The sequence below is a fragment of the Ochotona princeps genome, chromosome 23, assembly GCF_030435755.1.
Source record: "Ochotona princeps isolate mOchPri1 chromosome 23, mOchPri1.hap1, whole genome shotgun sequence".
Lineage (NCBI taxonomy): Eukaryota > Metazoa > Chordata > Mammalia > Lagomorpha > Ochotonidae > Ochotona > Ochotona princeps.
Window position 1 is genome coordinate 17,509,963 of NC_080854.1, and position 13,775 is coordinate 17,523,737.

Sequence of the window (13,775 nt, forward strand, 5' to 3'; positions counted from 1 at the left end):
TCCCTGGCTCCCTTCCCCAGAATTCCAGTTGACAGGTGAGTTCACCCAGCTAGCTAGAGTTTCAAACAGTTCCCAATGATTCTACCATTGCCCCCAACACCCAAGGACCTCACGCTGTGTGGGAGGCACTAAGACCCCCTGCTGCCTGGCAGTGAGCAGCAAGTCAGGAGGTGGACCAGGCAGCAGGAGGCAGGGCTGCCCTGGGTGCCGCGGGGGCGGGGCTACCTGGCCTGCCTTCCCTCCCAGCTCTATATCAGCTCCAAAGGACACCTTCAGCTGCACTTCCTGATCTTGCAGCCTCCCGGTGGTGCAGTGAGAGCCAGCTGATCAGGCAGGCATGCAGTGCGTGGGACTCCTCCTGATGGTCTTGGTGTCGTGTGTGGCTCTGCGCTCTGCAGAAGGTGAGTGGGGACAGCAGCCGCTCAGGCTCCCATGGAAGGGGATGTTCTCCAGAATCAGACAGTGCTTGGCATCAATCAGTGCTTAACGGAAGTGAGGCAGACGGGACTCTGTGTCTTCAGGTGGGAAGTTCCAGTAATTTCTAATGATCTACAAGAGAATGGTGCTCAGTTAGATTCTGTATCTCTAGGGAATTTCAGGAAGGCACCTCATTGTAAACAGGCGTATATGCCTGAATGAAGAATGAAGTCCTTCTAGGTGCAACTTGGGTTGGGATTTCCTTCTCTGATGACAAGATCTTAGAGGTTGACGCAAAGACCATTACTCCAACCAGCTAAACTCTCCGAACGCAAGTGGACACCTTTCTGTTGGGCGTAGAGATTGCACCAATTAGCAACTGGTTGGTTATGTTGCAGATTTCGCATGCAAAATCAGCCCTGTGGATACTAAATCTGGAGGAAAGAGAGTAAATCAGACAGACGGCACCTGTATTTAAGTCCTGAGTTGTCAGCATGTAAGGGGAGATAGTAATTGAATGTGGACAGGAAGAAGCTGCTCTCTGGTAGTCTTCCCTACTGCTCTTACGTTGCAGGCAAGCCAGTGAGAGACAGTACAATTCTTGCCCTTGTGTCTATGCTGATTTCTCAGAGATCAGACAGGATGATGAGAGTGGAAAGGAAGTTTCATTTAAGCAAGAAAAATAGATGGGTCCGGCGCAGCGGCCTAGCGGCTAAAGTTCTCACCGTGAATGCACCGGGATCCCATACGAGCGCCGATTCTAATCCCGGCAGCCCCGCTTCCCATCCAGCTCCCTGCTTGTGGCCTGGGAAAGCAGTCGAGGACGATCCAGACTCCTGGGACCCTGCACCCACATGGGAGACCTGGAGGAGGTTCCTGGCTCCTGGCTTTGGATCTGCACAGCCCTGGCTGTTATGGCCACTTGGGGGAGTGAAACATCGGATGGAGGATTTTCCTCTCTGTCTCTCCTCCTCTCTGTATATCTGACTTTGCAATAAAAATAAAATAAATCTTAAAAAGAAGAAGAAGAAGAAGAAAAGAAGCTCGAAGAGAAGCTCTGAACAGTGAAGTTGGAAGGGCTTGTAAACAGGACCAGCCCTGGAGGCTGTCCATCTCCAGGCACCTGTAGGTCTTACTGTGTTATCTCCAGGAACAAAGGCATTGGTCGTAGAGCAGTTACTGTGCAGGCTGCAGCCTGTCTTCTCGCAGGCTTCTAGCCTCTTTCTACCGAAGTCCAGACTCTCTTATTGTTGCTGAGTATTTGTCCCAAGGGGTTTCTCTGATTTTGTTTAGTGTGTCCCAGCTGTCAAGCAGCTGTAGGATGGCATGGGTCTGGCCTGCTTTTGTCCAGCGATGCTCTGCGTAGAGTTTCCTAATGAAGCCAACAGCACAGAATCACAGCCCCGGGTCACTTTGCAAGTCACTGTGTGGAACTGACCAGTCTTGTTCTCCCAGCATTCTCCGAATGAGCATAACGAAGAACTTTGGTCACGATGACATTTGAATGTTGATGGCTACATTCTTGGAGCATTTCACACTCAGGCTGACATGACATCAACTACCCATTGTCCTTGGGCCTATTCTGCTGGACACCACATGTCTGGTTTTTCAGCAGAATAATTTTTATTTTTGTTGGAAAGACAGATATACAGAAAGGAGGAGAGACAGAGAGGAAGATCTTCCGTCCGATGATTCACTCCCCAAGTGACTGCAACAGCTGGAGCTGAGCCAATCTGAAACCAGGAGCCAGGAGCCAGGAGCTCTTCCGGGTCTCCCACTCTGGTGCAGGTCCCAAGGCTCTGGATCGTCCTGGACTGCTTTCCCAGGCCACAAGCAGGGAGCTGGATGGGAAGGAGGGCCGTCAGGATCAGAACTGGCGACCACATGGGATCCTGGCACATGCAAGGTGAGAACTTTAACCACCACGCTATTGCGCCGGGCCCAGCAGAATAATTTTTAAAATCGTGTGCTGAGTCAATGCCCCCAGGGAAGTCAAGGACAGGGAGAGATGCGGGTCTCCTCCAGGGACCTGCTTTTCTTGTCTTGAACGTGTGTCCCAGTTTGGTGAACAAGGACCCACTCCCTGTGCTCTTGCCTCTGTACGTCCAGCAGCCCTGACCATGACTGCAGCTGTGGCCCCTGGGTGCCACTGTGGCCTTCCACAGCAAGGGCCCCTGGGCCTCCTGGTGTACAAGTTGGGAGATTTTCCTTCAGTGAGTGGGTCCCAAATTGTCTTCCTGATAGCAACCTACAGGAGGGGTGGTGGGAACTTTCCTCACTTCAGTCTCAAGATCCACTCAAGAACTGAAAAGAAGATTAAATAGAAGAGAAAGCAGACACATTTACTCAAGTGCCAAAGGGGAAAATCATAGCACTGTGAATGCCCAGCATCCCAACATACTGTAGAATACCCACCTATGCCTTTAAAAAATTTTTTTCATTTATTTATTTATTCTTATTGGAAAGTGAGATTTACAGAAAGAAGCAAAGACAATAAGATCCTCCATCCGCTGATTCACTCCCCAAGTGGCTACAACGGCAGGAACTGAGCCGATTTGAAGTCAGGAGCCACAGCTTCTTCCAGGTCTCCCACACGGGTGCAGGGTCCCAAGGCTTTGGGCCGTCCTCGACTGCTTTCCCAGACCACAAGCAGGGAGCTGGATGGAAAGTGGGGCTGCCGGGATTAGAACTGGCGCCCATATGGGATCCTGACACATGCAAGGCGAGGACGTTAGCCACTATGCTACTGCACCAGGCCCTCATCTATACCTTTCTAGAGAAGGAAGGAGAATGGAGAGCTGGAGAGTGCAGACGGTTCCTGAGGGGTTGGAACAGTTATTAGGGGAATGAATGGGAGAGTGCAGACGGTTCCTGAGGGGTTGGAACAGTTATTAGGGGAATGAATGAAAGCATTTCAATAGGATTCTTTGAAATCTGAGTTAGGCCAGAGAGTCAGGTCTTCTCTAGCTGGGGCATCTATTCAGTTAGAATTACTTTCCTTACTCTCTCCTTCCCTGCCACTCCCACAGTAGTTGATGAAATTTGGAAGTGGACAGGGAAGGCAGCTGTGTCCCCTTTTGTGTGCTGGGATTAACACAAAGGAATTACTTTAAAAAAAAGATTTTTTTTTTTTTTTTTTTGGAAAGTCAGATATACAGAGAGGGGGAGAGAGAGAGAGGAAGATCTTCTGTCGGATGATTCACTCCCCAAGTGAGCGCAACGGGCCAGTGCTGCGCCAATCGGAAGCCAGGAGCTTCTGTAGGAAGGCTTCAGCCTCTCGAATCTCATCTCAAAGCAACTTATATATCATCTGAATAAGCTGTGTAAAGAGGACGTGGCCTTTTTCCGTTTACTTGGCACTCCTAAATATCTCCCAAACGGAAGTTGTGGAACCATAGTTGAATTCCAGGAGAGTGGTTGGCCACTCTTTCAAAATGAAAAAGTTAGACGTTTGCATGGGACAGCCGCGAGGGGGCAGTGTTGCCTAACAAGTCTCACCACCGCCCCAGGTCAGCTGCCCAGTTTACATCCCTCAGGGTCCCCTCCCTGGGTAAGCCCGGTTTTTGCTGCCTTTTATATTTCTAGCTGCTTCAATCAGAGCCTGTCTTCACGTTCCAGTTGCTGAGCTGCCTCTGGCCATTTATTAGTTAATGTGGCTTCTGTCACGTGGTCTCCACTTAATCCCATTTTACCTGTGTATCTGAGAAGTACAATCCAGTTTACTAAATCAGTGTAGGTCCCGAGGCTTTTCTTGTTTAAACTATACTTGGGTAAATGTCTGCACCTTGAGAATTCAAATCCCTTAAGTTTGCTCTTGCTTCTTAATTCCCACCCTACTTCTGAGGATACATCCCATATTTACGGTTTCTTGGGTCATAACTGAAAGAGGTGTTTTTAATATTCTGTCCACTGGTTCATCCTTCCAAGTGGCTGCAATGGCTGGAGCTGAGCCAAACCGAAGCCAGGAGCCAGGAGCTTCTTTCCTGTTTGCTACCGCAGGTGCAGGGTCCCAAAGCTTTCCCAGGCTACAAGCAGGGAACTGGATGGGAAATGGGGCAGCCAGGACACAAACCAGTGTCCACATGGGATCCTGACGCTTAGAGGGGGAGGATCAGTCAATTGAGCCATTGTGCTGGACATCGCCCCCCCTCCCCCCGCTTCACCTTTATATTCCCAAGGTTGGGCATATGAATAGATATATACATGACTAAACTCAATATTATATCTTGGTTCAGAGATTAAATGAATTTGACGTAGCACATTGTTGCTAAATGGTTTTATAACATCAATGTGTTAATCATTGAATCAATAACTAATATTCTCACAGCATATAATTCACCATTTTCGATGTGCATGCTTCTTTCATTTATTTTTGTTTACTGGAGAGGTAAAGATAGAGACACGGAGTTCCCACCTGCTGCTTCACTCCATAAACCCTGCAGCTGTAGGACTTGTAGCTGGCCAGAGCTCCAGCCCAGTCTCCCAAGCGCTAAGTAGGGACCTAAATACGTAAGACCTGCTGCCTCCCAGGGCATGCAGCAACAGGAAGTTGGAACTAGGAACAGAGCTGGGTGTGGGATGTGCGAGTCCCACGTGGCATCTTAACAGCGCGGTCAAACACCTGCCTGTAACCCACCACTGGAAGGCACAGAATCCAGAGATGGTCAGTATATAGTCACATATTTGTCCAAGCATCACAACTGCTTAACCATAGCATATTCTTATCAAAGAGTTTCCGCACCTGTGGGCAGCCCCTCCAAAGTTCCCCCTCAAATCTTACAATCTCTGACAGCTACCATTTTTCAAAAATATATATTTATTTTATTTGTTTGTGAGGCAGAGTTATAGCAGGGGAGACACACAGCACCTTGTGCACAATGGCCTGCGGGAGCTGCACACCTGCCTTCGGGTCGGGGCTGTGCTCCGTTCCATCGTTGGCACGCCCTTAACCTCACTTCCGGACAATGAACGCTCCTTCTCTCTCACTTGACCTCCTGACCCGGGACTCCCCATTTAGTCCATCTTGCTTACCTTTAAGTTCCACCAGTAGAAGCCTTTCCTGCCCAGGTCTGTTTTACAAAGCCCTCAGTAAGGGTCTTTTGCTAACATTAATGAACATTGCATCTCTGCGGAATTCTACCGCTGAAAGCCATCAACCCTGAGTCTTGACACTTGTCTTTTAGCCCTAATTCCCTTGGACTACAGCTGCTGCACTGAGGTGGCTCCGCGCGTCTCGGTGGTGTTTCTGGAGCTGATGGTGCATTCGTGCCACGTGCAGAAAGCTGACGAGCACTGCAAGGTGGACGCCATCATGTGAGTATTGCGGCAGGGAGCGGGAACACTACACGATGAGCAACGTGCAGACGCTTGCCGCAACAAGCGAGGCAGTCTTTTCTTCGAGCCCAGGCTCCCTGGAATAAACCCACAACCTCTGTGTTGTTCAGAGATGTCCCGAACCCCACCCCGGTTCTCCAGTCACCCCCCCCCCCCAAGTACTGTGGTTAGCACTCAATGCTCTCGGTCACCAGAAAGTGTTTCCGATGCTTCTAAACCTGACAGGCGAGCGTCCGAGCGATGAAACAAAACCTCAACCTGAAGGTGACTCTGTAACAGAACAGGAGACTGTCCATGGCTTTCCTAGAAACCGTTCTCAGACAAATACCTGCGTGGCTGCCACTGTGACTCTCCGGAGTGTGGTCATATCTGTACCCGTCACAAAGGTCACAGGCAATCCAGTCACAAATGCCCTTCTCTGCTTTGACTCCGGGTTCATGCTGAACCCTCTCCACCTGCCACCTCAGCCCCAGATGAGCTCCGGAAAGGTTTACACTCACCTACGCTAAGCGACTGCAGTGGCTTTAAAACCTCACGTGCATGCTGTGGATCAAACCCGACAGCAATGCAGGCAGGAAGGCATGGCACATAGGACACAGCTGTGTCAGAGTACCGGCTCACTGTTGTCCAAAGTCACTCATTCAAAAGCCGTGGAGGGGCTGACCACCGGAGGCTCTTGTGACAACCCAGTGTGTCCTGTCGTCAGTAGGGTTGAACACTGCTGAGCGCTCCGGCTCTTGCGGGGATTTGGTGAGTGAGGGCCAGTTGTGGAGGATCTCTGTGTTATCTGCTTTGAAAAGACTTCCAGTCCCAAAGAACACAGTATCCAAAAGTGGGAGTCGCTAGGATTGCATTGATTCCAACGTTCTGACGTTATTCTTCCTTTCTTCACAGCCTTTACTACGGACGGGAGAGACACTGTGTCTCCCCGCAGGATTATTTCCTGCAGCGCTGGATGAGAGTACAGGCGACCACGGAAAAGGGTATGCGCGCAGGCTGCGCTCTGGAGGAGACCCGGGGAAGACCGGCTAGGAGCGCACCCGAGGAGCCTGCGGCAGGTGGCCCGACAGCCTCTTAACACACAGCTGACGCCGAGGCTGTAAAGGTGACTCCTCCAGTGAAAGGAAGCCCTTATCTTCAGATGATCTTTGAAGAGCAGCGTATAATTGCTCCAACTTCTTTATTATCAGATTTTCCAAGCCTCCAGGGAAATTGAAAGAATGATATAATAAACATCTGTGTAATATCCACCTGGATTCATCATTGCTAATATTATGTCATGGTTACTTTCTTCGGTCTATGCTTGTATACAGAAAACGTTAACAACCCACACACTCACATCTAACCTTCTCGTTATCGCCATTTGAAAAGAAACTGCAAATATAATGCCATTTCAGCCCAATTTCTCTTTAGTTTTATAATTTGGGATCCCTTATGGGGATAACATGATCACTAAAAACTAACCATGTTATTAAAATATACATTATATCTATATTCAAATTTTCCTTTTTCCGGAGTATTTTAAGTAGTGTTTTTTCCTGTCAATCTGGGAATCAAAGTTCACATATTGGACCTAACTGTTATATTTCTTTGGTATCTTATCTTTTAAAATATTCGGGGGGCTCCAGGTTAAGTTCTGTCTGCTCGACTCAGATGCAGCTCCATGCTTATGGCTTGGGGAAGCAGAGGAGGATGGCTTAAGTCCTTGGGCTTCTGCACACACATGGAGACCCAGAAGAAGCTCTTGACTTCAGATCAGATCAACTCTGGCCATTGCTGGCATTTGGGGAGTGAACTAGCAGATGAAAATTTCTTTCTGTGTAGCAATGGCTTTCAAGTTAAGTAAGTAAATCTTTAAAAAAAATCCATCAGCTGATGCTAACAGGATGAGCGAGGAAGCTGTGTAAAAGCCTGAGTGCTCAGATCTGGGTGCCTCTGGGCAGCATCCTTCCCCCAGCTGTGGGGCAGGCCAGAAGTGAAGGTCCCATCAGCAGACAAGGTAGCTCCCTTGCATGGTCAGCTGCCTCACAGAATGACAGCAGAAGACTCTGTGTATGTGAGAGAGAGAGAGAGAGAGAGAGAAATTAATCTAAAGCCTGCGATGGTCAGAGTTGGACTGGCCTGAAGTTAGGGGTGGGAGAGCAGCATACACCTCCCAGGTGGAAGCCAGTGAGTGGAACTCTCGCTGCTTACCGATTTAAAATAATGCTGACTGAACTTGAGCTGTGGTTATGCAACAAGGTGGAGGAATCTACCATGGTGGGAGGGTTTGGGGAGGGGTTGGGAGAACCCAAGTACCTATGAAACTGTGTCACATAATACAATGTAATTAATGAATTAAAAATAATAAATAATAAAAAAATATGAAAAAAAATAAAATAATGCTGAAGAACGAACCAAGGTCAATCACCTGAGCAATCACAGAGCAGGAAACTGGAGTTAAGAACCAGAGCTGGGGGCCCAGCGGCGTGGCCTAGCGGCTAAAGTCCTCGCCTTGAAAGCCCCGGGATCCCATATGGGCGCCGGTTCTAATCCCAGCAGCTCCACTTCCCATCCAGCTCCCTGCTTTCCCTGGGAAAGCAGTGGAGGACGGCCCAAAGCCTTGGGACCCTGCACCCGCGTGGGAGACCTGGAAGAGGTTGCTGGTTCCCGGCATCGGATCGGCGCCAGTTGCGGCTCACTTGGGGAGTGAATCATCGGATGGAAGATCTTCCTCTCTGTCTCTCCTCCTCTCTATATATCCAGCTTTCCAATAACACTAAATCTTTAAGAAAAAAAAGAAAAAGAACCAGAGCTGGGCGTTGAACCCAGGTACTCTGAATTGGAATGTCAATATCTTCATTAATAAGCTAAATACTTGCTTCCTGTAATATATTTTAGCATGCCAAACACACACACACACACACCGGATTGCTCATCACTGCTGTGCTTCTCCAGATTTTCCTAGAAGCATTATTTTTATTTTTGCTGGCTTGAGATGCCATTCTGCTCTCTGACTGCCCAACTTCTGACTGCCCTTGGTGAGTTATGTAACGTCATTACTCAGCATAAGAAAATGGATAGGATGATAGTGGAGTAGATTCAGATTAAACACACATTTGAAGAAGGATTGAATGCAAAAAAATATATATATAAATTTAAATCTGAAAGAGAACTTATAGTGTTAACCAGGAATCAGAAATCCTCTTCAAGGGAAAGTCCCTCTTTGGCTCCAGGTTTAAACTTTGTTCCGACCGATTAGTCCTGCATTCCTTCTCCTCTGTTTACTTTGGCATCCCTGTTGCCCAGCCCCTTCCCGCATTTTATTACAGAGTGTAGGTCTATAGGTCATGCAGCACAGATGGCAAGAGACACCCTGGCTCTCTGGAAAATGCTCTGTCTTATTTCTAAAGACGCAGAGACAACCTTTAGCTCTTGTTTCAAGCCTATAAATTACCTGATAATACGTATTTTTAGAATTAATCTTTGTGGTAATGTATAATTTTTAATTTGCAGTATGATGCAAAGGACAATCCCTCGTAAAAAATGTAAACTTTAGGAATAATTACCGATTTGGCCATGGATATGGAGAGGCCCAGATGTGGCCCAGTTGCAACAGCTGTGGCCACTGGGGAGTGAACCAGTGCATGCAACACTTCCCTGGGTCTCTCCCTCTCTCTCTGAAACTCTGCCTTCCAAATAGCTAAAATAAATCTAAAAGAAGAAGAAAGAAGCAGATACACCAGGAAAAACTAGCTGCATTAGAGCTATAAAAATCACTCAAGGAAGGAAAAAGAACAAAACAGCAATGCAAATCTGTGGATATGGCTCTGGAAGACAAAAAAAAGACACAAATCAGAAAGTGTTATAAGATGCTATTTCTGTAAAGATAAAGCAAAATTATATACAAATAAAAATCTGAAAAGATACACCCAAATGTTAAAGAAGAAAATCAACATTTGATTTTGTTTTGGCTTATAAATGATTAAAATAATGGTATGTAAATGCTTATTTAATGCTTTATAATATAAATAGCTGGCTTAAATCATTTTACATTTTCATATAACATATACTATACTCCTAACAATAATTATTTTCGTATAAGCACCTTACAAAGGACATGCTTTATTTAGTGTGCATAAATTTGTCTGAAAATCAAGGTTGTGATAGGTGCCAGTGGTTCAACAGACATTCTTTTCAGCAACGTGAACACAGCACTTTCTGTGTGTCAGACATGAGCTGCATCCGCGTCAGGCCAGGCTATGGAGAAGGGTTTCCTGCTCTCCAGGGCCGGCCTGAAAGGCTGAGAGCAGTCACCTGGTGGAGGCCGGGAAGCAGGCAGATGCACAGAGCGACTGAGCCGCACCTTAAAGCATAAAGGGGACTGGCACAGTGGCTCAACAGACTAATCCTCTGCCTCGCAGCACTGGCATCACATATGGGCACCAGTTCGTGTCCCCACTGATCCACTTCCCATCCAGTCAAGGACAGCCCAATGCTTTGGGACCCTGCACCTGTGTGGGAGACCTGGAAGAGGCTCCTGGCTTCAGATTGATTTAGCTCTGGCCATTGTGGCCACTTAGAAAATGAACCATTGGATGGAAGATTTCTCTCTCGTTCTCTCTGTAAATACACCTTTCAAGTGAATATAAATAAATATTTTTTAGAAAAAATAAGAATAAAGAGGACTTTTTGAGCTGGGATGGAACAGGTTGGGAACCTTGTCTAGCCTAATGTTTATACTTTACTTATCCTTAAAGTGAAAGCTATGGGTCCAGTGCAGTAACCTTGCCTTGCATGCGCCAGGATCCCATATGGCTGCTGGTTCATATCCTGGCTGCTCTACTTCCCATCCAGTTCTCTGCCTGTGGCCTGGGAAAGCATTCGAGGATGTCCAAAGCCTTGACCTTGCACCTGTGTGGGAGACCTGGAAGAAGCTCCTGGTTCCTGGCTTCAGATCAGTTCAGCTCTGGCCATTGCGGCTACTTGGGGAGTGAACGAGCGGATGGAAGCTCTTTTTCTCTGTCTGTGTATCTGCCTTTCCAGTAAAAATAAATAAATAGAGCAAATTTTTTTAAAAAGTAAAAACTATTTTAAAATTTTTGTTTTTGACATTGTTCATATGGTTGAGAGAAATGCATGCCCTTGGAGGTCTGTAATTAGAGTAGGGGTTAGTGGAGGGTCAAAGTATGGTGGAAGGTAGGTGGGACAAATGCTTCAGTTTTTTTTTTCTCTCCTGCATCCATATGGAGGAAAGGGGAGAAGGACACTCCTTGCTGTCAAACTGCATCAGCACCTGGGGATGGGGGCTGGTCGTTTAATGACACCTTAGAGATCCTGATGTGGACAGGAGTGTTCTGAGGGTGTTACCTGAGTAGTTTTGATAGTTCTGAGACGTCATCGGTTGCATGGCACCAGAGCTGAAGAGATGCTTCCAAGGCCTATTAGCTGACCAAGTCCACCTTAGTCCATCCACAGACCCAGGAACATGTTGCAAGCTTGGGCAGGAGAGTTGTCCAACCTGCTTCCATCCTCTCGTGAGGCACTTAGCAACCTCTGCTGTCCTAAATGGGTTGACTGTCTTGTCCCCATATGCATCTGGGCATGCTGTTCACTGCTCAGGCATCAGTTACAGAGGAGTCCCAGTCTCACTACACGCACTCCAAGGTCAGAAAATCAGGTGAATTTCCCTATGGCCAGAGTTTGTGTTCAATGGTCTAGTTGAGGAGTCCCCTAGGAAACCTTGCCTAGGATGACCTCATGACGTGTGTGTGCCGGCTAGGGCAGGGTCGGCTGCAGTCTGTCACCTGTTCCAGGCAACACACATACAAGTAGCTGCAGTTGCCTGGTCAGTTCCAACACCAGCCCCATCTTTCATGCAAACTGAAGCATACTGTGGTCTAGCCCAGCCCACCACAGGCCTAGTCTTCACGCATACCGGCAGGTGCCAGGGCCTAGTCGGGGCAATCACCAGTGATCTCCACCAGGCCTACCCCCAGCCCTGGTTTTTATGTATGCCAGCATGTGCTGCAGCCTAGCCTAGTCCATCTCACACCCCAACTGGTTCTCATGCACACCCATGGGTGCTGTGGCTTAGTTCAGCCCAACCCACATCCAGACCCAGCTCACACACGTGCTGATGATGCTGCCCCCTTGTCCAACCTGGACTGCATTAGCCCTGGCTCTTGTGCTCACAAGCAGAGGCATTTCCACAGTTTCTCTACCAGCCCTGAACCTTATGCTTGCCAGGGAGTGCTGCAGTCCAGCCTCACACGACTTTTACTCAGTCCCAGTAATTGCCAGCAGGTACTGCAGCCTAGCACAGTGGGCCCACATCCATTCTGGCTCTCACATGTACCAGCAGGTGCTGCAACCTCGTCCAGCCTAGCCTGCCCCAGTTTCAGCTCTCATGCTTACTAATAGAAGCAGCAGTGGAAGTAAGGGGGTCCCCAAAGTTCTCCTGCCAGGTCACACCCAGCCCCATGTCTTGAGTATGCCAGCAGGTGCTATGGCCCAACCCAGTCTAGCCTATACCCTGTCCTGGCTCTCGATCATACCAGTATGTGCTGTGAACTGGTCCAGCTTAGCCCACCCCCAGGCCCAGCTCACACACATGCCAATGGGTGCTGCAGCCCAGTCTGGCCTAGCCTGTCCCACAGGGCCAGCTACCATGATCACCAGGAGGAACGCAGCCTAGCAAGGGAGTTTTCCAAGCTCCTTTACCAGGCCTGCTCCCAGCCCCAGATCTCATACGTGCAGACAGGTATGGCAGCCCTGCCTGACATAGCTAGTCCCCAGTCCTGGCACTGATGGGGACTATGGCCTCATCCAACTAGCCCAAACCCATTCTGGCTCTAATCAGTAGGTGTTACAGCCTAGTCCAGCCTGGCCCACACCCTTGACCTGACTGTTATGTGAATCATTGGGTGCCACAGCCTCGCCCAGCCTGTCCCATACCCAAACTGGCTTTTGTGAGTGCTATTGGGTGCTGGAAACTAACCCAGTCTGACCTACCCCCAACCCATGCCAATGTGTGCTGTAGTCTTGTCCAGTTTGGTCTGCCTCCAGCCCCAGTTCTTACATGCTGAAGTGGGAGCTGCAGCCTAGCAGGAGAGCCCCCAAAGTTCTACTAGGCCCATTCCCAGCCCTGGAACTTGTAATTGCTAGCAGATGCTTCAACTCTACATGGCATGGCCCACCCATAGTCTCAGCTCTCACTGGCAGGTGTTGCAGCCTAGCCCAGGTAGGCATGGCGCACATCCTGTACTGGCTCTCATGTGTGCCACTGAGTGTGCAGCCTGTCCCCAGACCCAGCCCATACATATACTTACGAGTTCTTATGAGCCTTCCTGGCCTGGGCCACCCCCCAGCTCCAACTATGGTGGTCCCTAGAGGGAGCTGTAGACTAACAAGAGAGTTCTTCAAGTTCCCCTACAAGGTCCAGAATCTCACATGTGTGGGTGCTGAGGCCCTGCTAGGCATGGCCTGCTGTCAGCCCTGGCCTTTTCATGTGCTGCAAGTGCTGCAGCCTGGCCCAGCCCAGGCTCCTTTGTCAGGTGGGTTCCTGTCTCAGCTCCCTCACCTACCTGTGAGTGCAGTGGATGGGTCCATGGAAGTCCCCAGAAATCAAACATGCCCTCCCCTGCTCCCACTCCAACACGTCCCCAGACCTCCATTCAAGGCACTGTACAGCCACTGCCCCCACCCCTCGGGAGCAGGGCAGGGGTGTTCCTCACCTTCCCTACATGTCTTTAAAAACAACAACAACAAAAAGAAAACAGAGTAGGAAACTAAGTAAGTACACTGTTATAGTTAACACAAATTTGGCATTAACCAGACCCAGAATGCCCGCTAACCTTGGCTGCTTTTCTCTCAGCAGTGTAACACTTGCCTAGGTACGAGGCAACCTAGGGAGTTGCCTAATAGCCAGAGAGGGTTTTTTTTTTTTTTTCTATAAAGGGAAAAACAATCCCTAAAGTACGACAAGGTAGTCTTTGCCAGGGACATTTCACAGTGGAAAACACAAAACCAGGCAAACCTTCAGT

The 13,775-nt window shown here is 48.7% G+C and overlaps 1 protein-coding gene across 1 annotated transcript; it reads left to right on the top strand.

Moving 5' to 3' along the window:
* Positions 1 to 260: 260 nt before the first annotated feature.
* On the top strand, positions 261 to 6,905 carry LOC105941738 (C-C motif chemokine 28-like). Its single transcript, XM_012926511.2, has 3 exons — positions 261 to 401; positions 5,601 to 5,730; positions 6,646 to 6,905. Exons 1-3 carry the CDS (start codon positions 338 to 340, stop codon positions 6,827 to 6,829), a joined length of 378 nt encoding a protein of 125 aa, XP_012781965.2. The 5' UTR covers positions 261 to 337; the 3' UTR covers positions 6,830 to 6,905.
* Positions 6,906 to 13,775: the final 6,870 nt, after the last annotated feature.

Excerpts from the sequence above, each read along its gene's own strand:
- LOC105941738 (XM_012926511.2), top strand. The coding sequence starts at position 338 with ATGCAGTGCGTGGGACTCCTCCTGATGGTCTTGGTGTCGTGTGTGGCT. Across the intron at positions 402-5,600 it reads GGCTCTGCGCTCTGCAGAAG|CCCTAATTCCCTTGGACTAC; the intron begins GTGAGTGGGGAC and ends CTTGTCTTTTAG. Across the intron at positions 5,731-6,645 it reads TGCAAGGTGGACGCCATCAT|CCTTTACTACGGACGGGAGA; the intron begins GTGAGTATTGCG and ends CTTTCTTCACAG.